At 48.7% G+C, this 25,666-nt stretch overlaps 1 protein-coding gene across 1 annotated transcript; it reads left to right on the top strand.

Moving 5' to 3' along the window:
* Nucleotides 1–286: 286 nt before the first annotated feature.
* MAFB (MAF bZIP transcription factor B) lies at nt 287–3,972 on the top strand. The gene has a single exon (NM_001030852.2). The coding sequence runs from the start codon at nt 936–938 to the stop codon at nt 1,869–1,871; it is 936 nt and encodes a 311-aa protein (NP_001026023.1). The 5' UTR covers nt 287–935; the 3' UTR covers nt 1,872–3,972.
* The last annotated feature ends 21,694 nt before the right edge of the window (nt 3,973–25,666 follow it).

The following is a 25,666-nucleotide window of genomic DNA, read 5'->3' as shown; positions in this document are numbered from 1 at the left end:
TCAGCTGGCGCTGCGGAGCTGTCACGCCGCGGTCCGCCCCCGCCGCACCGCCCAACCCCGCCGCCCCCGCCGCACCGCCCGGCCCCGCCGCACCGCACCGCCCGGCCCGGCCCCGCCGCCGCGCTGCCATTGGCGCGGCCGCCGCCGGCCCCGGCCCCCGCCGCGCTCTCGGCGGGCACGGCCGTATAAGAAGCCAAGGGGGGCTGCGCTGCGAATCACAGCTGCACAACGAGCGCTGGAGGCGGCAGCTACATCGGAGACCTGGGTTTTCTCGTCCCCCCTCTCCTTTTTTTTTTTTTTTTTTTTTTTTTTTTTCTTCCCTCCCTTCCTCCTTCCCCTCCTTCCTCCCCCTCTTCCCTCCCCTTCCCTTTGCGCGGCGAGAGCCAGAGAAAACTCCCGTGCAAAGCCCGGTCGCCGCCGCACAGCCGGTGCGCTCCCGGAGCGGAAAGTTGCGGCACGCTCCGGCGCTCCGCTACCGCGGGGAGAAGGCTCAGGACTTACAAAACCCACCCGGAGGCGCGGGCTTAGACCTTCTGCACCGTTCTTCTCGCTTCCCGCACGGCCCCGAAGGCAGCATCTTTGTTTTGTTTTGCTTTTGCCCTCCTGCCGCTGCTCCTTTCTCCTCTCCGTGGGCGTCTGAGTGCCCGGAGCCGCCGGCGGTGCGCTGCCAGCGCTGATACCCAAAGCCGGGAGGCGTCGGGCGGCCCCGGGAGCCGGCTCGTCCCTGGCTTTGTTGCTGCGGTCCGAAGAAGCCCCAGAAGCCGGGAGAAGGAGGAGGCGGCGGTGGTGGAGGGGGGAGCAGAGGAAAGGAAGCGAGAGGCGAAGCGGAGGCAAAGTTTCTTTGGAATAGGGAGCGCGGCCAGCCCTCTGCCAGGCTGCGCGCTGGGGCCAGGTCTCCAGCCCCCTCCGCCCGGAGAGGAGCCCGCAAGACAGCGATGGCCGGAGAGCTGAGCATCGGAGCCGAGCTGCCCACCAGCCCCCTGGCCATGGAGTACGTCAACGATTTCGACCTGATGAAGTTCGACGTGAAGAAGGAGCCTCTGGGCAGGAACGACCGCTCGGGCAGGCACTGCACCCGCCTGCAGCCCGCCGGCTCCGTGTCCTCCACCCCCATCAGCACCCCCTGCAGCTCCGTGCCCTCCTCGCCCAGCTTCAGCCCCACCGAACAGAAGACCCACTTGGAGGACCTGTACTGGATGGCCAACAGCTACCAGCAGATGAACCCCGAGGCGCTGAACCTCACCCCTGAGGATGCCGTCGAAGCCCTCATCGGCTCCCACCAAGTGTCCCAGCAGCTGCAAGGCTTCGAGAGCTTCCGGGCCCATCACCACCACCATCACCACCACCACCAGCACCACCACCAGTACCCCGCCGTCACCCACGAAGACCTGGCAGGCAGCGGGCACCCTCACCACCACCACCACCACCACCATCAGGCCTCTCCCACCCCTTCCACCTCGTCCAGCTCCTCGCAGCAGCTCCAGACCTCGCACCAGCAGCATCCCCCCTCCAGCAGCGTGGAGGACCGGTTCTCGGATGACCAGCTGGTCTCCATGTCTGTGAGGGAGCTCAACAGGCACCTCCGAGGCTTCACCAAAGATGAGGTGATCCGCCTCAAGCAGAAGAGGAGGACCTTGAAGAACAGGGGCTACGCTCAGTCCTGCAGGTATAAACGCGTCCAGCAGAAGCACCACCTGGAGAACGAAAAGACCCAGCTCATTCAGCAGGTGGAACAGCTCAAGCAAGAAGTGACCCGGCTGGCCAGAGAGCGAGACGCCTACAAGCTCAAGTGTGAGAAACTTGCCAGCAATGGCTTCAGAGAGGCCGGCTCCACCAGTGACAACCCGTCTTCCCCCGAGTTCTTCATGTGAGTGCTTAATAAAAGTAATTAAAAAAAAAAAAAACCCAACAAAAAAAAAAAGAACCCAAGAAAAAGAACCCCACCCGACCCCTGACCCCCATCACCTCCCCCCCCCCCCCCCACCCCGCTCCCATCCTCCTCTGACATCTTCATCCATCTGTCTGCTTGACTAGAGGGAAAGAAGGAGAGAAACATAGAGACTTGATTTTCTTTTTTGCAGCATCCAGTCTTCTAGATTAGCTGTGGGAAAAGTAGGCTGGGGGTGGGGACGGGAGAGGTAAAGTGCAACTTTTCGACTTTGGTTTGCGAGTTAGAGAGAGGGACGGAGGCGCGGGAGAAAAGGACAAGTGAAGCGTTTTATAGATCGCTTGCTTGCAGAACGAGATGGACTTTAAGAGAATAATGACAGAAAAGGACAATGAACGAGCCATCTATAACACACTGCCTGCTTGGGAGGAGAGAGGACACAGACAGCACCATCTCATGCACAATTTACCCACTTGGAGGAAAAAAAAAAGAGAGAATAATAAAAAAAAGGACAATATATGCAAACTCTTCATATATTGCCTGCTTTGAGAAAAAAGTTACAGGACTCAGACGGGACATTCAATCTAAGAAAGGAAAGAAAGAAAGGAGGAAAAAAAAAAACTCATCAGTTTTATTGCCTGCTTGATTATATAGAAAAATACGAAAATCTGCATTAAAAATATTAATCCTGCATGCTGGACATGTATGGTAATAATTTCTATTTTGTACCATTTTCTTGTTTAACTTTAGCATGTTGATCATCGATCATAGATTTCTGTTGTTTTGTTTCATCGGTAAGGAAAGCATCACGAGTTATCCCAAGTTTTTACTGCTTGTGCAGTTTTGTTCGTTGGTTTTTGCTCTCTTATTTTCTTTTATGGTCGTCGGCTTGTAAATATCTGCTACTTCAAACCGCACAGGAAAAGAAAACAGAACATAAAGCAAAGTAACATTTCAGCAGGCTGGTTGTACGGTTTGGTTGGTATTAAAGAGATACTTAAGGAAAAAAAAAAAAAAAAAAAGAAGTTATGGGCATTTTGCATACAGAAAAAGAGAGGGGGAAAAAAAAAAGCAACTTTGTATATCTGGTGCACTTTTAAGTTGTGTGTTTTTTGGTGTTTTTGTTTTGTTTTGTTTTAGTTTTCATTTTGGTTGTTGTTTGTTGGGGCAGAAGAAAGGAAAAATAACAAAACGCGAAACCAAACGCTTGGATGGCATTGACAAACCCAGACTGAATGGTGAAAGGAGGGGGGGGGGAGGGGGGGGAGAAGGGGCTCTGCGCGGTCACTGCGCGCCCCGAGGCGGCTCCGCTCCGCTCCGCTCCGCACCGCGCACTCAGGCCGGCCCGGCCCGCTGTTCCCGGCAGGAGGAGCCGCGATGCTCTCCGCGCTGCGGGCGCTCCCTGGCGCTGTCAAGCTGGGTTTCCCAACGGTTGGAACGGTGACGCTTCCTCCGAGGAGGCGACACCGCCGCTTTGAAGCGTATTCTTTTGTAATCTGCTTCCCCGCTTCCCTATGCAGCGAGTGAAAGTTTTAGCCGAAGTTAATTTGCAGTTTGTATAGTAGCGGTAGTTTGGAGTCTTATGGGTGTTTTTATTACTTTTTATTTTTTGTTTTGTTTTGTTTTGTTTTCCTCCTGCAGGTCAGTAAAAGGATTTACGTTGCACTGACAAAAATACCAAAATGAAAACTTATTTTTTAGTTTCCTTTTAGGATAGCTGGCACTGCTGGCCGGATGCATTTTAAGTTTGTATTAGTTTATAAATTAACAGTAATAACAAGATTGTAATGAACAGCATGGTGCTTGCAGTTTTAAATATTGTGGATATTAGTCATGCATCAGAAAACGATCTTTGGTTTTTACTGATTCAACTGTGTTGAAATCAAAACATTGCAGCAGCGGAAAAAAAAATAATTGTTTTTATTTCATGTAAAGTTCTGAAGGGATCAATTTCAAATCCTGCTTATGATATGAAAAATATTAAAAAAAAAACCTGGTCTATTGTAGTTTTATTCAGACTGGTTTCTGTTTTTTGGTTATTAAAATTGTTTCCTATTTTGCTTATTAAAATCATTGAAATGGCATTTCTTGGAGGGATCCGCTTCTCTGACGTCTCGTGTTCCGAAAAAAGAAAGGGATAAAATGAGAGGTGATGACAAACCTGTGGACGTGAAGCGCTGTCCGGCCCAAGCAGCTCCGCTCCCTTCGCACCCCCCCCCCCCATCCCACCCCCCGCCTCCCAGCGCTGCGGTGCCCGCAGGTTACGCAGCCCCGAGGCCCGACCCGGCCGTGGCAGAGCGGGGCCGCCCCCACCCGCAGCGTTGGGCAGCGGAGCCCACCACGTCGGGCCGCGGTCCTCCGGCCTGGGCGGCCCCTCTGCAGGGCACCGCGAGCGCTCCTGCGCTTCTTTCTTGTTCTCTTGCTTTCTTTTTGCATTAAAAAAGGAGAGGATTTGGCCAAGTCTGCCCTTTCCCCCACCCCCACCCCCCCACACACTCCTTTGGGATTCACTTTCCTCCACTCCATCTGCACTCTTTATTTATTCTGGCGCTCTTATTATTATTATTATCATCTTTTTAAGCGCGAGCAACGGGCGCTTTGCGAGACTTTAGATGTGAATGGAGAAGGGGACCGACCTCCCCCCGCCGCCCTCAGCACTCCCGGCCCTTAGCAGTTCTCGGGGCAGATAACGGCCCTCTCCTCGCATCGCACCGGGGTGAGGCGTGTTTGGGGAACAGCCGCCTAAGGACAGAGTATGGGAAAAAATGAACAGCGACTACGGTCCCCTAAAGCCCATATCCTTTCTTGAATCGCATCCCTGCCCGCTCGGAGCTGGGGGGGGGCTGGCAGGGGGCCGGTCCCGGCTCCATGGGTCAGGCCTGCAGGAGCTGTTACGCGCGGGGACGGGACTTTGTGGAGGGAGAGGATGAGAGCCTGGCTGTGCCTGCCTGGCTGTGCCTGCCTTCCTCCCCTCTTGCCAGCGAATGCTATGGCTGCAGAAAGCCTGAGAGGAATATTGTTTGTGGGAACTGCCACCGCATATTAATGTCCCCTCATGCATGCATTGAATAAATCACTGGGGCTAATTGAACAACAACAACAAAATAGGGAAATAGGCCTTAGAAAAGCCCTTCAGATTCCCACCGCGGAGCAGTGGCAGCGCCGGGGCAGCCCCGTTACCCGGTCCCCGCCGCACTGCCGGTGCGTTTGCAGCGCCCGCTGCCATTCCCCAGATTTAACGGAGCCCATCGGAAAGAAAAGAAACCGCAGCCAAACCCCACAGCGGGCACAGCCGGGACCGGTGGCTCCGGGCCGCTCGAGGCTGCTCCCACTGCCCCGTACCGCCCGGGGGGTTCCGGGGGGGCTCTGATGGACCATGGGGCTGAGAACTGCCGGTGCCTGTCCCCAGCGCGGCTCGGGCCGGGGCTCTGTAGCAGCGGGGAGCGGCTGTCCGGGGAGGGTAGGGGCGGGTAAGGCCTCCCTGAGACCCTCCACTGGGGGAGCTCCAGCAGCAAAGGGTGACCACCTGCACCCCAGCTGTTCCACGCGTTGCCATCCCCGCGTTACGGCTTTGATCTCTCGCTGTTCATCATTGACCTCTAAAGTGCTGCTGACACTGGAGTCGGGGATGGAGAGCAGCTTCATGAATCGATAGGGCCGTCCCGGGCGCGGGCTGCCCGTGGGATTCTCCCCTACGGGGATGCTCGTTTTCCACCTGCAGAGCTGCGGAAGATCTGCGGGGGGTGAAGCATCTCCGCTCCCAGCCTTTCTTCTTTGCCCCGCTCCGGACGTGCTGCTTTGCCCGCCCCTGCTTTGCCCTTCCGAGCCCCTTCTTCCTCCACACATCCCGGTCCCGGCACCTTGACCTCCCCGAGGCTCGGAGGAAGCTTCAAGCGGGCACGGAGAGCTGTTGTAGTGCCCACGGAGGGCACAGCTCGGTGAGGAGCACCTCCTGCTCCGGAGACCTGCCAGCCCTCCTTGCCCTAGAGACACACTGGACCGAAGATGCTGCGAGAAGTAAAAGGGAAGGGAAGGGAAGGGAAGGGAAGGGAAGGGAAGGGAAGGGAAGGGAAGGGAAGGGAAGGGAAGGGAAGGGAAGGGAAGAAAAAAAGAGAGAAAAAGAAAAGGAAAAAAAAAGAAGAGAAGAGAAGAGATAGAAAAGAAAAGGAAAAGAAAAGAAAAGAAAAGAAAAGAAAAGAAAAGAAAAGAAAAGAAAAGAAAAGAAAAGAAAAGAAAAGAAAAGAAAAGAAAAGAAAGCCTAATGTAGGCAAAAAGCACTCCTCGGCCCCATCCACTCTTTGTAGCCCTGGGAGCGCGGTGAAAACGGGACTGGACAGGACCCCGAGCTGCACTCGGGGCGGTCCGTGCAGCCCCGGCCCTGGGATGTGCTGAGGGCCCCGGGATGTGCGGGGACAGCCGCGCCCCGGGCTCTCCCGCAGCTCCGCTCGCACCGCAAAGGCAGCCCGAATCCCGGCGGCTCCGCGCAGCCCGGGGATGGACGGGGAGTGCGGCGGGGAGAGCTCGGGGTTTGCATCCCGGGTCTGTCCGCCGAACGACGGTTCGATGGTGATCTCGTGCAGTGCAGGAGGACGATTCCCTTCAGTGAAAATCTTATTATTTTGTTTGATCTCGCAGTTTTTCAAGAGCTATTGCTAACAGCTGTGGAGAGATTTGCATCCCCCCTCCGGGGCAGAGGTGACTACTGGCTACGGCTGCTCCCAACGAGGCACTCGAACAGGAAACACAATTGGCAGCAGCCCCCCTCCCCCATTTACTGACACCGAACTCTCGGGCTGTCCCTGCCAGCCCCACGGACGGCTTTAAATCGTCCCTTCCCACCTCCCTTCCAGGAGAATGTACAAAACTGATCGTCCCTAATTCCAAAACAGAGAAATCTAAGACTGAAAAAGACTTTTGGGACTGGAGACAGCTGCATCAGCCCAAGACTTTCCAGAGATGCTGAGTGATGGTGCCGTACAGTGGATGAACGCAGAGCATAGGAGCGGGCAGGAGAGATGCGTGATGAAGAAGAGCCAGTGCTGGCGAGATAACGGCTCCCAGCTGTTTTAGGGCTTAGGGTTTTTTTTCCTTTCCTATCCTTTCCGTTTTCTTTTCCCCCTCCAGCTGGCGCGGTGCCCGCCCGGCTCTCGCAGCCCTCTCGCTGCCGCTGATTGACAGGCCGAGGTCAGGGAGAGCTCTCCGGCGCTGCTGGTGTCGGGTTTCGGGGACTCCAGATAAAGCAGCTCCAGCGCTGGGCGACCCCTGCGGCCCCGCCGGGGCAGGTGAGCATCTCCCGGCCCGCAGCGCTGCCCGCCAGTTCTTCCTTTTTAATTCTTTCCAACCCCCGCCCCCCAACCATTTTCCCTTTCCCTTCCTTTACCCCTTTTCCTCATTTTTCCTTATTTTATTTTATTTTATTTTATTTTATTTTATTTTTATTTTATTTTATTTTATTTTATTTTATTTTATTTTATTTTATTTTATTTTATTTTATTTTATTTTATTTTATTTTATTTTTCTTCCTCCTTATCTGGGCAAGTTTCAGTTACATTTTCTTCCCTTCCCTTCCCTTCCCTTCCCTTCCCTTCCCTTCCCTTCCCTTCCCTTCCCTTCCCTTCCCTTCCCTTCCCTTCCCTTCCCTTCCCTTCCCTTCCCTTCCCTTCCCTTCCCTTCCCTTCCCTTCCCTTCCCTTCCCTTCCCTTCCCTTCCCTTCCCTTCCCTTCCCTTCCCTTCCTCTTTATTTTACTCACTATGTTTCACTCCCATACAGTTACAGTAAGTCTGAAGTTACTCTCTCTCTCTCACACACACACACACACACACGCCACACTCTAAATAGCTCATTGCATAATGCTGCATGGCGTGTTCAGTGCTGTAGCATGCAGCGGTCTGTTAGGATCCCACACTGGACTTTTGTTTTATGCAAGGGGGAGAAGAGGAGAAAAAAGAAAAAGGTTTCAGTGCTTTTCTTGACTTAAACAGTGACTTTTAGCAGCAAATTTTGAGCACAGCATAAAGTGCTGCAAAACGTTTTCCTGCTGTTGCATCCGGGACTCCAAATTTATACCTGTGAGCTGTCCCTGCCCATCATGGTGCATGGAAGTGTTAGAGAACACATTGTGGTGTATGCGAGAGCTGTGCTGCAAATCCTCGGCCTTAAACAGAATTGCTCCAGTGGGAGCTTTGTGCATTCATAGGTCTGTCAGGATAGGGCTGCAATAAATGTATTGCAGCAAGGAGGGAAAACGGCATTTCATGCACAGAAAGCGGAGTGTTTCCTACCCTGTAGAGGCTGCCATTAGGCTTTAAGGATAGTTGTCCTCTCCCTTATTTTATTTCCCCTTTTAAAGTTCCACTGTTTGTCTTAAGGCACAGATGCAGAACACTGCATTTCCACTTTATACATGTGTTCTTTTAAAAGGTTTGTTTAGATAAGGAAACCAATGCTAACTGTTCTCACTTGAAAGAAATTAAATATATAGAATGCTAAGCCGCTGCTAAAATATAGAAAAAACACTTAAATTAATAATAAGAACTTGTTCTGAGGCAAAATTCAATTTTACTTCCTATTATGCAATCTTTGCATGTAAAGTTGCTTTAATGCAAAATAGCAGCTCATCAAAAATTCTGTTTTATTGGTATCAAAAATTTATGATATCCTGAGGCATGAGGGGCAGAGAGCAAGGGAGGAAAGCCGTGTCCTTTCACCAAGTTTGGCTCTTTCTTTAAAGGAACCTCTCAAACTTCTTCCTCCCTTCCGCCACGCTCCGGGAGGCAGCGGGTAAAGGTTTATTCCAGAGAGGTCCCAAATGGTGATGGCACCGCATGGATACAATGCACCACTCTATGAGCTCCCCGCAGACTCCCATTTCCAGCATGGAAATGAAGGGAGCTGGGAGGACACGTTTGCACAGATACAGAGATGGGCTTCTTCCTAAACTTGGGTGTTTTCGTTCAGCATCGCAGTGATGCACACACATTGCAAATGCGTCGCGTAGCTGGTGCCTGTCTCTGACGGCTGAATCCTGCAGCCTCCCAGCAGCAAAACAGATCTGATTCTGCTCTTCCCACTAATGAGACTTTTCCAGGAAGGCTTTATAATGGATATTAAACACTCACTTGCAAAGGTGTGGTGTGCAGTGTGATTTTTTTCCAAGGTGTTGCAAGAAATCAGTGCCAAGCGTCTGAAAGCTGCACACATGGAATTAAACAGTATTTGATGCCTCTTCAGTAGGGCTGGTGGAAACGATGGAGGTGGCCACACTGTGAGTGTCCTTGGGCAGCTGGAGGAACTGAGGCATAGAGCCCCACGGGGATCTGCTCCCACAGTGCCATCACAGCTGCAGAATGGGAACAGTGTCACTCACAGCAAGGGGTGCTGAGTGCAAGCCCTCGTCAGTCTGTGTGTTAATGGGGCCCATCTCATTTGGTAGTGAGTGGAGCAGAAACTTCCCTGCTGGGTCAGGGGACTCGTTCAGGAGAGAAGTTACAGAGGGCAATAAATCCGCACCTTGGACTTCTGCTAACTGCTTCTTCCTTGCTCTGTGTTATGGTGCAGCTACTGCCTAAAGCTTTTGCAAACATGAGGAAGGGAACACGCACGACAAGCACGTCTCTGAGCCAATGCTGGCCCTTACAGCTCTCTGGATCTCCATTTCCCCACTATTTAAGGTGGCCAAAACTGTAGGGAAAAGGGTTTTGAGTCCCAAATCTCTGTCTGTGTGATTCTAAAGGAGAGCTTTTCCCTTTATCCTCAGTGTGGGCTCTGTGTTGCACAGCATCCAGCTCCATGCGCTGTGTTAGAGCAGTGCTAACATCAGCTCCAGCACTGAGCCATCCCGTGTGGATGCTGAAGCAGAGAAGCACAGGGTGCGTTCATACATCTGAGCAATAGGACTGTGAGGTTCCCCTAGACACAGGCTGTCCCTATTTTCACGTCAGCCTTGACCTGTGGATAAGACATTTCATTCTGGGTACTGCAGGAGTAATGTGTAGGAGTAAAGGAGTAAAACACCCTGATCTCAGGGATGGGGGAAGCACAAATCCATGAGCTCCAGTGCTGACCTGAGGTGGGACAGGTTAACCCATTCCTCAAAGGGACAAAGGAGGTAGCAAGGATGTCAGTGGGAAATGATCTGGGCCGGGTATTTCCAGGTCCTTGCTTTTCCCAAATCAGGCACCCAGAAGAGCAGGATTTCTATTAACGCTATCCTTGAACAGACACAGAGAACCATAGAATTGTTAAGGTTGGAAAAGGTCTCTAAGACCATCTAATCCAACCATCCACCCAACACCAACACCGCCCACTGACCCTGTCCCTAAGTACCACATCCCCACTGTTCTTGAACACCGAAGAGGCCCTTCTCCATAATCTGTTTTCAATTGAACACTACAGTAGATACATGAAGACTACTGGATCACATTGTTTACAGATGAAGCAGTTTAAAGGTGAAGTTATATCTCGTTTAAATCTTCTGTGCTTTGAAATGAAAGGCATTTCTGGAGCAGCTGCTGGCAAACAAGAACAGCAGAAAAAAAGAAAAAAGGAAGAAGATAAAACATGGCACTGTGAGGGTTAAGCAAGGTCCCAGGATCCAAGTAAATATTTATAAGAGTGCTCAAAGAGGGGGGAAAAATCTCAATATAACCAAAATATAAATCACAGTGCTTTATGTTAGCTGTCAAATTATTCTAGCCCCTGCATTCCAGTACTTGCTCTACTGGTAATGTCACATACAACATGTGGGCTTATGCCTTGGTGCAGGTTTGGCAGGTAATTAAATTCAGTCGTACGGAGGTTTATACAGACTCCCCCCGATCCCCTGGAAGACAAACAACCTGTTAGCTGCGAGCAGAGAGGGTGCAAGGAGGGATGGGAGAGGATCCGGAGCAGGGCAGAACAGGGGTCTGGGGCTGCCTCTGAGCGGGTTAACTCCTTGATGCCTCCACATCCTTCACAGGGAAATGCAGCAGGGGCTGAGGCAGCAGCCAGGCGTTGGCCAGAGGAAAATAATAACAATAAAAGCAAGCCCTGAGGGCAGCTAGCCCTCAGGTCAGGTCTGCCTGCATTCTTGACCTGGGGGAGACTGTTTGCTCAGGACGTCAGCTGGGTGGTTGGTTCTCCTTGCTTTGCCCCAGCTCTGTGTGTTGCAGACTGCAGCCACGACACAGGGATTTACTCCTGCATCCAACCTGAGGTGGTCCCAGAGGTGCCCAACTCCTTCCCTGCCTGCCTGTGAATGATGGCCAGAGCCTGCATCTCCCTTGGCCTCCCATAGAGCAGTGCATCTCATAGCCCAGGGTGAAACCCATTCAGAAAAAAGAACCCGAACCAAAATCCAGGGCTCAGCCCCAGTCTGCTTTCTTCTCCTTGGACTCCCTTGCTTGAGCAGGTGGGAAGGGAAAGGGAGGTGCTGAGCTACCCCTCCTATTCCACCCTTTGCAGACAGATGTTCTCTCCCGTCTCTCTGAGCTCTTCTCACCGGGATGCAGCAGTGTGTCCCTGGTTGGGCACAGGGCTGCAGGTTCTGTGCTTGGACATGGGTGCAGTGTTGGTGTCAGGAGCTGTGCAAGCACCCCGCAACACCCTCCCCCTGAACCACAGAATCAGCATGGCACCGAGATGACGGGTGATCCCTGAGCAGTGTGGCAGCCCTCCCTCCATCCACAGAGATGGGGGCAAAGAGTAACCCTTCCCCGTGCAGGTTACATTTCACTGCCTGTCTATGGAAGCTTCCAGAAGGGAAGTCAAGCTGTGGAGGTTATGTCCATCCATGAGGATAACCCCATTATGAACACTGCTCTGCAGGGACTGGTGAACAAGCACCATCTGCTCAGCCATCCATTTGCTTAGAGGTGAGAGCAACCATTCATCTCACAGATCTCTTATGTTGATCTCTGGTCTCCTGGTCATACACTGTTCCTGAGAGCCAGGCCTTCCTGAGTTAGCCCACTTTCCTGCTCTTCAGCCTGGGATACACTGGGCTTGATTCTGACAGCATCACAAAAAAAAGGAAAAGAAAAAAAGAAAAAAATACACCAAAAACCCAAAGCAAGCAGAGATTAACTGCTGGAATTGCTCAGGTCCATTGAACTGCCCCAATCAAACAGTGATTTGTCTATCTGATAGGAGTTCTGATAAAGTTTTCAGCAATTTGCAGTAACTCAATGTGAAAGGGGAAGAAGCAGAAGGCTTCCAGGCAACATGCTGCAGATGGGGAGTTTTGGAGGAAGGCAGAGAAGCCCTCCTTAGACATCTGCCAGCCTGCATGGAGGGCTATGGTGATTTCCCTGCTCTGAGGAGTTCCCCCCTGCAAGGACCTCCTCCTGCTGCTGCTAAAGCCAACCAGAGGACAGAGAAAATCCCTGGAGAGCAGGAAAATACTTTCCAAAACAAGTTCTTGCCACGACAAGTGGCGGGGATTGAAAGAAACAAAGATCCTGAGGAAAGACACTGTTGCCTCCCCCATGAGGACTTTGCTCCCATGTCAGAATTATGCAAGCTAGAGCACAGTGCAACGCTCAGTATGTTCAAGATAGTTGTCAAGAGCAAAGTATAAACACTTCCAGCAAATGCACTTAATAGAAGCTTGTTTGCCAAGTGCTGCAGCCTCCTTTCTTGCTTATGACAAGGAAAAGGCCTTTTTGATTTAGTGGGGGAAAATAGCCCTTCCCCTTCAATCAAAAAAACCCAAATCTGTTGGGTGTGAGGCTATTTCCAGCCTTCTGCTTCGTGACGATCTGCTCTAGCAGCAATATATCCAGAGCTCACCGCAGTCTTCCACCATGCACTCATTTCTACAAGTGTTCCCAGTGGGAGCTCAGCCCAGATCCCACATGGGCCTGAGCTGATCCAGCTAATGATACGGTGAGTGAGCCTGAGCTGAGATCCAAAGGGGATGCAGAATGGAGCAGGGCTCCCCACTGTGCACCAAACACGGCTGCATTCCTGGGAGGATGGAATCTGTGGGAATTTGGCTGTTGGACTTTGTTGGGAATGAAGTTTCACCCCAGTGCGCAATGGGGGTGAGGTGCCTTCTGCTAGGAGATAGCTGCACATGGGGAAGAGAGGCTTTGCAGCAGCAATTAAGCTATAATCAGTATCTGCCTTTGCTTGAATCACTTTGCTCCACCCTGAACATGCAGTACAGCAGGGCTGGGAGCTCCTCCAGCCAAGAACTTGGGACTCCAGGGAAGGGGTGTGTTTGTTCCACCGCTGAACTAACAGCTTCGTTCCAAAAGCAACCTCGCTTGTCTTGAGCTACTGTCGCCAGTTCAATATGCCTCCAGCAGAAAACAGAAGCTTCCTGTGAATGAAAATCATCATCTTCCTGAATCTGTTTTAATTAACTAATGTGCCCTATAGATTCGTGCTTTTCCCTTGAAATCTCAGTTGGCTTCTTTAATTGCCATTCTCACCAGCGCAGCTTAATTCCCCCTCCCCAGACTGCAATTGCCTTTTCCCAGGGCTCTCTCACTGAGAACGCCCATGAGAGCTTTCCTCATTGCCGAGCACAGGAGGAGCTGCTTCCACTGCAGAACCCACCACCAACTGCACACAGCTACAGAAACCCTCCCTGCCTGCAGCCCCCTTTGACCCCACCAGACAGAGCTGCTGGCTCTGAGGTCTCTCACCCCGCTTCCTACTCAGAGCAGGTTTGCTGCCAGCACTAGCTCAGCTCAGCCATGATTCTGCCTTGAGAAGTCCCAAAAACATCTGGGAGCGGAGACCTCACCACCTCTCCGGGTGTCTGTTTTGCCCTTGTTCTGCTAACACTATCTCTAGGAATTTACCCATCTTCAAAGCAGCTCTCTCCCACCAGCAGAACGATGACTTCAAGATGTTTTACAGGCTGCCACACCCCCTGTCTGTTGGGGACCCGAGACTTAGATACAAGCCAGAAGTTGAACACCTAGAATGGGAACTAGGAACACTCAGTCTTCTGTTTACATCCTCCTAACCCCCACCAGACTGTTCCTTAAACCGACCATCTGGAGGCACCTGCAAAGCAGTTCTTTGGGGCCCAAAGTTCTGCTCCGAGACAGCCAGAAGCAGCTCGCTGCCTGACTCCAGCTGTGGCCTCATGGACATACTTGGAAGCAAGATATTCTGTCTCTCCGGGCTGAAAGCTCATGTGTTCTCAGAGCATCCCCATAAGCCCCACTCAATGTGCAGTGTGATTCAGGCACTGAGTGGATGTGTCATGCTTTACTCGCTCATTCTTACACGCGTCTTTGTAAGTTCTTTCCCCCACTCTGGCCCAAGTTACTCTTCCCAAAGCAGAACAGCTTTGACAGAGCAAGGAAAGCAATGGTGCCAGGCATCTCTGGGAGTGTGTTCTTGCACCCTTGGGTGCAGTAGCAAACCCAACCCCTTTCTCTTGCTCCCCAGCACAGAGCTGGGACCTGTGTTTGAAAGGAGAACTTTGCATGCGCAACTTTGGGAGAAAATTCTGTGTGTGTCAGGGAGGCAGATGCCCAGGTAGTGCTGGATGGGCTGGATAATCCCTTAAATAAGTGCTTTCTTTCACAGAATCACATCGAGGTCGGAAAAGATCTGTAAGATCACCAAGTCCAACCCCAACCCACCCCGCCGTGCCCACTGACTGTCCTTCAGTGCCACATCTCCACGGCTCTTGAACACCTCCAGGCTCTTGAACACTCCTAACCATTGCTTGTTGCCTGCATGGTTGGTGATTGGAACAACTCATGTAGGGCTGTAAATGGATATTCCATTGCCTGGAAATTGTAGGGAAAGATTGGATATTTTTCCAAGATTCATTTTAATCAAATTAGGAATTAATCTAGACGTGTCCTACGCTCCATTATACATACGAAATCAGATTAGATGGTCACAGTGGTTTCTTCAGGTCTTACAATCAATGAAAAAATGTAATTGTGGTGATAGCGAAACAGTGAAGAAATATACCACTGAACAAGCTGGGAAGCTAATGGACATACGAAAATATTATGAATTCTAGAGCTTATATAATAGATTGCATTCACTTCAGCAAGAATTCCTCCATTGTTTTTCTTTTTTTTCCACATTTAATTTAAAGAGGCAATATCCTTTTAAGCATTCATTCTGCAGCAGGGTAGATTAAATTTAAAATAGAAAAGTGCTGCAGAATAGATCTAGGGATGTTCAGGGCTGGAGGACAACTTAATGAAGCAGAAACTGAAATACCATACGTCTCCAATAGCTTTAATTTATACAAATATTATCTTTGTGTCTTTCATAACATGATGCAGAGGAGCTGAGAGTACAGTGTAATTCCTTTGCTTTTCAAGATAATTTTATCCATTTTAGTACCTGGGTTTGAAACCAGCCCAATTCAAACCAAAAGAGCTATAAAGATTTTTGCTCTAATTGCTGAAACAGGCTTGCACATATAAAATCAGTTTAATGGCTGGAAAAGGCTGCGTGGTGTATAAATAGGGATGGGTTCCAGACCACCTCGAGCCCAGCTCTGTCACGGTGACTTGGAGCCATCGGTGCTGCCATGCACAGGCTGCTCGAGATCAGGACACCAACCCACTGGAAACCCCCCTGACACAGGTGCATAGGACCATACTCAGGTGTGCATTTGCTATTTTTCAGCTTTTCTTCTCATTAGCAGGTGGTGGGGCTGTGCCTATCCCACACGGTGGGAGATGCACCCAGCTGGGTCCCCCATGCCTGATGCTGTCTGTCCCCTTGGTGGCCCTGTTCCCCACAGCACGTCTCCTCTTTCCTCTCAGCCTTTCTGGTTGCATGTAAAAGTTCTCAATGCTTTCAGGTTCAAAGCAGTATCTTTTGGCCAGTGTGACTTCTCAGATCTCAGCATATGTCTTCATCCACTCCATAGGATAACAGAGCTGCCTCTGCTTCCAGCTTGCTGTGTGATCTTGGTTAAGCCAACCTCTCATCGAATTAATTTTCTTCTCTGTGAGCCAAAATATCATTTACTAACCTCTGAAAAGGGCTTTGAAACTTAAATACGAGGCATCTCATGGTTAGCACTTATTTATTCACAGATGTTTGGGTCTGCTCAAGACTCGCAGAACAGGGCTTTTCTCTTTTCACTCAGTGTATCAGAAGTGGGGAGAAAGAAAGAGAACGATAAAACATTGCTGGAAGACATCTTCATTCTGAATGAAAGCAGAGTTCGTTAGTGAAGAGGACTCATCTCCTCTTCATTCTTCACAACATGCATTTTCATGATTGGTTACAAGTCTGGCATTGCTTCTCCCTTCATATGCTGCCAAGTTTTCTGTGATCTTAATTCTTCCCCCTCTGTGGAAACGTAAGGAAAAAAAAAAACCCACCCGTATATTAGTCTTGCAAGCATTTGATTGACACACAGATTAATGTTACACAATTAAGGAGTGTTATCAGGTGAGTGCTTCAAAAATCACAATATTTCACAGGCAGGCAGGCTTCTTGACACCACGGTAAGTAGAAATACTTTATAAAAATTATTTAGAATCACCATCTATCATCATGAGAAACCTTGTGTTGTGCTAAAATAATTGACAGCTTGATAGCTGTGAAATGTTCCCAATCCAATAAAATACAACATAGTTTTTCCAATAACAACACTGATACGCAAGGATTTACAATGGTTACCAATTTATTACAAAGATGATGGAGTTCTAATTTGTGAGCAACTTGAATGTATTTCAACTCCGTGATCAGTGTCCTTCAAACTATTGCTAATCCAGTCATTTCTTTCATGAATAAACGAGCCATGAATATGCATATTAGATGTAGCACAGCATGGGCTGCTCTGCCACCTCACATCCAGAAGGTCATGGACATAAATTTTCTTAGATGCTAAATATTCCCTCTACCTCAGCTAGGTATTGAGCAGCTCCCCACTTTCCTAATGCTGTTAGAAGGAGGTGTAATTGGGTAGAAACCCTCACGAACTCACTCCCTGGTGGGTTGTGTGGGAGAAAGTGGAGCTTGAATTAAAAGGATGGGATTGGAAATGAAGCCGGCAGGCACTCATCACAGCTCATCCATCAGTGAGCATGAATCTAATGGCTCTGGGTCCTAATGGTTCCTTTTCAGCAGCACCGCACAGTGCCTCATCTGGCCTCAGGAGACTGGCAGCACTCATCTCACTGATCTACCTAAGCTGGTCTGAAAGGAGATCTTCTTCTGCATCTTCTGCTCAGAAATCTTCACATAAAGCCCCAGGCTGTTGAATCAGCCAGGCCTCTTGGAACTGCTGGAGGAGGCAGCCAGGGCCTTCCCTTCCTTTCCCTTCCTTTCCCTTCCTTTCCCTTCCCTCCCCTCCCCTCCGCCTCCCCTCCCCTCCGCCTTCCCTCCCCTCCCCTCCCTTCCCTTCCCTTCCCTTACCTGCCCTTCCCTTCCCTTCCCTTCCCTTCCCTTCCCTTCCCTTCCCTTCCCTTCCCTTCCCTTCCCTTCCCTTCCCTTCCCTTCCCTTCCCTTCCCTTCCCTTCCCTTCCCTTCCCTTCCCTTCCCTTCCCTTCCCTTCCCTTCCCTTCCCTTCCCTTCCCTTCCCTTCCCTTCCCTTCCCTTCCCTTCCCTTCCCTTCCCTTCCCTTCCCTTCCCTTCCCTTCCCTTCCCTTCCCTTCCCTTCCCTTCCCTTCCCTTCCCTTCTCTATGCAGGCACCATGCAGTGTGGGCTTCTCCTCTACCCAGGAGAACTAAAGAGCAGATCTGGAAGATGAAACACCTGTTCTGTTCACTCATTTCCCTCATGTCCTTGGAGTTAAGCAAGCTAATTCAGATCTTGTTAACCAGAGGTGTAAGCTGCAGAGAGACTCTGACATTGGCAGAGGGTAAAGAAATCAGGCTTCTGCTGATGTTTAAACAACCAGACAAAATGCCATGGATGTTCCTGCCTCAGAACTCTTCTCATGGCTACAGGAGCACCGACAGCAGCAGGTAAAATCTGTGGCTTTTCACACACATTTTGCTTAAAAGAGAAATACCTTTGGACTGTTTCTTGTAGGCAAACGTTTCCTTTAAGCAACCATCCCAGTATCTCCAGCAAGTATCAAGTACCAGGGATTTCCTTTTCCCACCCTGCCCCCAAAATTAACAAGAGAGAAGGAACACAATATCCTAGAGTAACAATTAACCTTCAGCGTGCTTCCTTGTCACGCCGTGTATGCAGATTCAGGAGAAAGCAAAGCTCAGATGAATGCACACTGAAGTACCGTCCTTTCCGAATCCTACTAGAGGACACAGGTTTACAAAGGAGATCACGCAGAAACTGGGCCCAATTCTGCCATAGGCTCTTGTGTGGCATGGCCTGAATGTTGTTCTTCTCCCAGGCCTCACCACAAGGCCTGGACATTCAACAGAAATTTACCTAGCTACTGGGTTACTGAATACTTGTTTGTAACTGCACGTAAACAACTGCATAACTCAATATAATTATATATACATGTATATATCTGTAGTTATACACACAGTTCTAAGAAAAATGACTACAATTGCGTTTGCAACTACCTAAGATTTTTCATGAGGTCAGCTCGATGGACTTTGAAAACTCCAATCTGGATGCAGAAAATGTGACTGGGGGTTTCCCAGCAGTAACTTGAGGGGGGAACAAGGGTAGAATGTCTGCTTCCCACCCAACACGGTATAATTTGTTCCCCAGCAGTGAAAATTCACTGCTCAGACTGTAGGAGTTCTTGTCAGAGGATGCTTTTGTAGTCAGAGACGTGCTTTTGTTTCCACTGTTGTGTGTAATTGTTCCAAGAAGAGGGAGATTACTGTATGTTATTAAATTATTTACACGGTATGGAGGATTGGATGATGATTTCCAGAGGAAAGGAGCCCAACACCCGTCAGGAGTGATTCAAACAGATTAAATGTATCAACTGATCTTAAACCCAGGCAGTGGGCTGGTTCCACCTCCACGTGAAATAAATCTGGGCAGGTCAGGTTGGCTTTCCCCCCACTCCCATTTTAAACCCAACCTGGTTTAGACCGCTTCACTCAAATAGTTCCTTTCACACGTTGCTGGCAAGAGCATCAAAACGCTCGCTGGGCTTGCATTACAGCTGACAAATCACGGTAATTTGTGATCAGAGCTACTGCAGTTTTTCAGAGCAACCGGTGCAGCCACGGGGGCTGAGCATGACTGGCTGCCCTGCAACAATTACCTGCTGGAGTTTCTAAGCGCTGCCAAGTAATTTGGGTTAACAGCTCTTTTCTTTATAGAGGCACCTTGCAAGACAGGGCTGGCCCCACAGTGCATCAGCTTGGGATCGGGCCCAGAGAGGGGAGGGGCATTACCCGGATTAAATTGGCCACACATGTCTATGATGTCAAGAAGACTGTCAATGAGAACCAAAGATAGTCAATTTAATGGCACTCTGAGCATAGAATCATAGAAACATAGATCACATAGGTCATAGAAGCAAAGAAAAAAAAGCCATCTTAGAATGGCTTGGGTTGGAAGGGACCTTGAAGGTCATCCATTGGCCAAGGATGTTTGGTCAGTGGAGGAGGTTAGCCTTGGAAATTAAAAGGAATAGGAGGGTCCAAACTAAAAGGAAGAGGAGGAACCTCAAACTAAAAAACGACTTTCAAACTACAAGAGGGGAGATTTAGATTGGATATAAGGAAAAAGTTATTTGCAGTAAGGGTAGTGAAGCATTGGCACAGGTTGCCCAGAGAGGTGGTGGTACTCCATCCCTGCAGACATTCAAGGTCAGGTTGGATGGGGCTGTGAGCACTGATGGAGCTGTGGGTGTCCCTGTTCAGTGCAGGAAGGTGGAGCCAGATAATCTGTAAAGGTTCCTTCCAACTCAAGCAGATTCTATGACCCTGTCCTGCTTTCTGTCTGCACAGGCACCTGCTGTGCTCCACTGGTGGATGTGAGTGGTCACAATTCCCTGCGTGGGGGATGACACAACCTGCTCTCCAGCACGTGCAGCCTCCACCTCTGCCATCATTTTAGAGCTGGCAAAGTCACACATTTCTTTTAAATTCCTTGAGACATCGGGGCTGAGGAAACCTGAATAATCTGCCTGTAATGAATAGAGAAACTTTCACTATCATTTCCAGGTACAAGCACCAGCTCTATTCAGAAGTTTCAGGGCCTCTTTTTCTAAATTTAACCACATTTCAAAATTACTGGAGGACAAGCAGTCACAGCTTGGATTCCTCATTTGATTTTGCCCTCTCTTTTTAAGAGTTCCTTTATTTGTCTATAGTGGAGGAGAGAGTACTTTCAACTTGATGTATTTTGATCCTTCCCATTTTTACAACCTCAGTTTTCAGCTCGCAGCTCCTGGCCTCTCCAAGAAGAGTTTCCAATACCTTAACAAACTGATCTATTGTCTGCTGGACTGCATCTTCAAAGGCTGCCTCACTTCAGGGGAACGGGGCTGGCAGCTCTATTCCAGGAATTCTGCTGCATGACACAAAGATCTTTTGTGGGCACTTTGCTCTTTTTCTTTCTAGGATTCCTTACTCTGAAATGGAAGTAACTTAAGAGAAAAAGGAAAAGTACAGGACTGCTCTTTGTGTATTTAGCTAGCTAACTGTCTTGATTTTATGAGCAGTCTCATGATACTTGGCATTTTTCTTAAAACTTTAGACCTTGGAGTCATGTGTATATTGCAATCTAAGCATTAATGGAGAGCTTTCCAGACTGCATGGATGGAGGAAAGCCTGAAAAGCTTGAACTTGGGGAGCAGAAGAGAAGAGCCTCAAAACTGCTTTTCACCAAACCCACGTTTTTGGAGCTAAAATCCCAATTCCTGGAGGAGCAGAGAAGTGTAGAGACAAGACAGCAGAGCCCCTTGACCCAACATTGAGCTATGATAACTCCTCCACTGAAACACATCCTCAGAAACTCAACTCTCTGTTTTGATTGTGTTAGGCTAATTGGAGTCAGAGGCCATTCAAACTTACAATAGGAAATGAGATTTGGGGAAGACCGGCTCCCAGGAGACAGGATTAAAAGGGGTTTCCTTGAATCCCAGTCTGTCTCTCACAGACTGACTGTGAAAGGTCTCGGTGCACTAATTTTAATCTAAAAATAAAATGCTAGAGCAGGAAATTAAGCAGAACAAAAATACTGTCACTAACTCAGCTTAGAAGAAAGGAATTGTAGGGATTCTTGCAACTGCAGGTCAGCACCCAAATTTATCGTCTCTGGGGCTTTACCAAACTAATGACTATGAGCATCTTTTGAGAGCATCTGTGGTGATGCAGTGGCACAGCTGACCAGAGAGGTGGTGGGGTCACCGTCCCTGGAGGTGTTCAAGAACCATGGAGATGTGGGACTGAGGGACATGGTCAGTGGGCACGGCGGGGTGGGTTGGGGTTGGACTTGGGGATCTTAGAGGTCTTTTCCAACCTTGACGATTCTGTGATTCTATGTTCCAAGCCACCAACAAGCTCATGGTAATGGTAGTGATGCCAATCTTCCCTCCAATAGTTGGGATTTCAGGTCAAGGATTTTTGGGTCAATCCAGAAGAGCCTTTCCTTACTGCTCCCACAGGGAAGCCAGGTGGATAATCCAGATCACAGAACAGGCCTTGCTCAGCTCGGTACATTTTCCCGTGTCGTAACAGACGTTTGATAACAAAGTAAACCTGCATAAGCAAGTCAGCCCATGGCAAAAAGAGTAATCCACTTAAGTTGGGTGGTTTCTGTGGTGCAATGCAGCGCAGCGCTGCTTCCCCTCTGGCAGTCCTTGCTAGAATCTAAGGCTTGTTGTAAGTAAAACAAGTTTGTGAGGCTCAGACAAGAGACCACTTTGTAAAGCAACTTGTGCCTGCATGACTTGAAAGAGCAAGAAGAAAGCACACTTAGGACACGTTATTACAGGAGCTGGCAGCAGGTAAAGGCCTCTTTTCCAGTTTTAGCTGGTTTGTCAGTAATACAGCTGCAGCACCATAGCTGTGAATTAGTCAGTGTGAATTAGGACTCTATTAGAGCTGGCAGGAGATGCTCTCAGGGAAGCCCTTCTCCCGAGCTGTGACCCTCCATCACAGCACACAGAGCCGTCCTGCAGCACACACAGATGCTGGCTGTGCCGTTGGGAAGCCCTTGCAGCCAGACCTGCAGAGCCTGACCTACTTTGGAGCAGGGATGTCAGAGTTTACATTCTTCCTCCCTACCTTTACACGCAACTCGTTACATAGGGCCTCCAACACCACTCATTATAGGGGTGTCAGCAGCCCAGCTGAAATGCACTTCATTGAGATCAAAGCAGCATGCAAACATCCCATATTCAGTCTATTTACCAGAGATCAAATAACATCTATAAAGCATATGGCCTTTCTTTTTTAAACTACTCATCCTACATTGAGCAGCTGCTTATCTCATACTAAGGAGATTTTCCTCACAGTAACACAGAGCTAAGAAAGTAAGGTTTATGTCTGCCTGTGCTGCAATGCCTTTAAATTGCACCAAGGGAGGTTGAGGTTGGATATCAGCAAAAATTTCTTCTCCCAAAGAGTGGTGGCACAGAATGCCCAGGGAGGTTGGGGAGAGTCCCTGGAGGTGTTCAAGAACTGTGGAGATGTAACACTGAGAGACACAGTTAGTGACATGGAGGGATAGGTTGGACTTGGTGATCTCGGTCATCTTCTCCAACCTTAATGATTCTACCCCTTGCAGAAACCAGATAGTTCTTGCTTATCAAAGCCCTTCAAAAAATCCTAGCACTAGCTTTCAATCATACCAGCTTTTTGATTAGAAGACCATTGATTAAGAAATCCACCCAACTCTCCTAAGCTTCTCACTCTAACTTGGGGAATGCATAGGCATCCCAGCTTGCCTGGGCACAGCTGCTTATCATTTCCTCCAGCACTGCTCCATGTACATCAGCTGTGTTCACCCAGTAGGCAGAATAAAATGAGGGCTTTCTCTCTCTCTCTCTTTATTATTATTATTATTATTATTATTATTATTATTATTATTATTATTATTATTACTACTACTACTACTACTACTACTACTACTACTACTACTACTACTACTTGCTTGCTTGCTGTAGCACTTGCAGGCTGTGCCTTGGGGTGAAGATAGTCTGCAAGGGCCCTTTGGAGAGTTTCTTCTCTTGCAAGACCTTGGAATTGAGGCTGGAATCAGCATATTATGCAGTTGCTGGTGGAGGATTATGGTAGACTTTGTCAGGTGGGAAAGGGTGTGTTGTGCTCTGGGAAACTTAAGAAGGGAGGGATGATTTTTGGTAGTCGTTTTACATAGACATCTACCAGGGAGAGAGGGTAGCCATGCTATTAAAATACTGGCCTTGTATGTAGCAGTTGGCCTCTGGGTTTTCTATAGGCTTCCCATGTAGCTTCTGACAAACTAATTTGTAGAAGTTGGTTTTTGGCATCCTTTAGATAAGTAAAATCATGAGGAAATAGCTCTGGAGCTTTGTCATGTGTTCACATCTCAATTTGCTCTATGCAGATAGGATGGCAATGGTTATTACTTCCACTCAACTGTCTTTTCCCAGGCACAAAGCAGGGAATGCCTCTGAGGATGGGCCTGCACTTTTCAATGAAGAATGGTAGCTGAGTGAAGTCTGTCTGTGTCATCTTCCCTGCCTTGCTGACCCTTGCTTCTGCATGGCACGGCTGTGCCTGGGCAGCCCCCACACAGAGGATGGGGCTGGCTGGACACAGGGCTACTGGCTCCAAGAGGAGATGTGATGCATCCCCAACCAGCAAAGCTGGTGGTGTTGGGGTGAGATCTTGCTCAACAAGGGCTCTGTGCATCATTGGTCCCTGCATGTCCTTAGCAGAGTAAGGAGCAACTCAACAGGTCTGGGAAGTGTTTGTGTGTTTAGTTTTTTCTTGATTCCACTTGGGATGAAATCACTTGACTGTTCTTTGATGGGTGGGTGGGAGAAGGTGAAGCCTTGTGAAAAATCTGTACTAAACACTTCAGGTTGTTCATTTTAGCCTATCAATTTATTGAGACGTTTGGCATAAACTCAGTAGCAATTATCCCCGAGGACCTCAACAATTTGATCCCTTCATTGTTCTTTTTTTTTTTTTTCCAAAGCAGTGTATGCTTTAATTAATAGCTTTGATATTTTAGACTAGCCAAAGCAAACTTCTTTAACCAGGAAAATGTATATATTGACACACCTTTAAGGCAGTAAACTTTTCTGCATGTTAATATAGAAAAGAGCCTCATTAATTAGGCAGTCACACTCGCACAAATCTTCTGATAGAATAAGTGCATTGAAAGTTTTAGATCACTTGGGACAAGTTCTGCCTGGAGCAAAGCTGCAAAGTTAATGCTCTGTATTAACTCTGGCAATCAACCCCCAAAATGGCTGCATCCCTCAAGGCCAGTCGTTCCATTTGATCAGGTTGCAAAGCAAATTAGCATTCTCTTTGCCCTGGCTCTGATGCTTCCTATTCTTTTCATGAATGATTTATTGGTCTCCCCTGCCCAGGATATGCTTGTTTTACCATCTACCTTTTTTAGTGATGTTTTCCCCAATGAAAGGCATCCCCTGTGGTTCTGGTGCTCACTGGAACTTGTGCCGGATGCTGCTCTGTCTTATACTGAGCAGCAGCATTTTCTGCACGATGGCAGGAATTTGCTCCAATGACTGCTGACTTTCTCATTCATCTTTCTCCAAATTCTGTTGTCTGTGTTTGGATAAAACTGTCTTTGAAAGTTGCATGCTCAGGCTCCAAAGAAAGCCCTGCGTTTGCAGGGCCGTGCCAGCCAAACCCTGATGAAGTGACTTGCGGCAGCTGGTTCTCTGGAAGAAAACCTTGCAAAAGCTTGAGAAGAGCCAAGGAGTGAGGCAAGAAGTCCCACATGGGGCGTTTTTCATGTACTCTGAACCATGGAGGTGCTGCAGGGCAGAAGTGTTCCCTGGCCCCTGAGCCTCCACGATGAGCAGTGATGGGAAAGGTGTACCTGGGCTCCCTTGCAGCTGAAGTTCCTTGGCTGTGAAAATTTGAGTCAGGAGCAGGTGGGGAAAAGCAGGGGAAAAAAGTCTCATCCAGTACTGGATTCACCAGATTAAAGAACTGAGAAATTTTCCTTGGTTCTGCAAGTTAGGTATAGCAAACAGCTGAAACAAGTCATTGTTCTGGGGGTTCTTCAGTGACTGCTTCAAAACAATAGTAGACAAAGAATGCATAAAAATAAGATTGGGATGATGCTTTTGCCTTGTTTCTTGCATCTCTGTGCTGGTTTGAAAAGCTTTTTGAGGGACCAAGTCCTTCCCATACCCATTTCTCACTTCCTTTTTCCTGGAACCTCCTTGTCAGCAAAACCCTGCCTGACTTTCAGGAAAACCCTCCTACAAGGTGACAGGGAGTCCTTCATTTTGAGAAGGAAGACTCTGGCTTTAGTCAGGCTTTCCTGAGTGCAATCTGTCTATTAGTTTTGGTTTAGTCTTTTTTTTTTTTTCCTTCCTAGAATTATTGGCGATTACCTGAATTGATTCTGATGAGTTCCACAGACCTGAAGGTATTGGGTACCAGTCTGAAGTTCAACTCTCTATTCAAAGTGAACACAATCTTTATCAGCTATTATTTGAATACCGTGTATGAACACTGATTTTCATGAGTTATTGCTTATTTTCATCTGTGCAATCAAGACGAAAATCAAGTCTGTTTCTTCTGATGTCCAGAGAACAGTGACATGGGAACCGGTCTCATTAGCACTCATGGGAGATGCTGGTGCAGCCTGGGAAGAGGATGTGCAGCTTCTGACTTCTTAAATTTTAATGACACAGTTTATAGGGCTTTGATCCTCTAAGTTATCTTTACTTACTTGAAGGCTCATGAAAGTCAATGGGACCTATTTACCA

Source organism: Gallus gallus, chromosome 20, assembly GCF_016699485.2.
Source record: "Gallus gallus isolate bGalGal1 chromosome 20, bGalGal1.mat.broiler.GRCg7b, whole genome shotgun sequence".
NCBI lineage: Eukaryota > Metazoa > Chordata > Aves > Galliformes > Phasianidae > Gallus > Gallus gallus.
The sequence above is the reverse complement of the archived record's forward strand: the minus strand, read 5'-3'. Positions and strand labels throughout refer to the sequence as shown.

Bases quoted from the DNA above. Each gene is read 5' to 3' on its own strand.
- MAFB (NM_001030852.2), top strand. From the start codon at position 936: ATGGCCGGAGAGCTGAGCATCGGAGCCGAGCTGCCCACCAGCCCCCTG.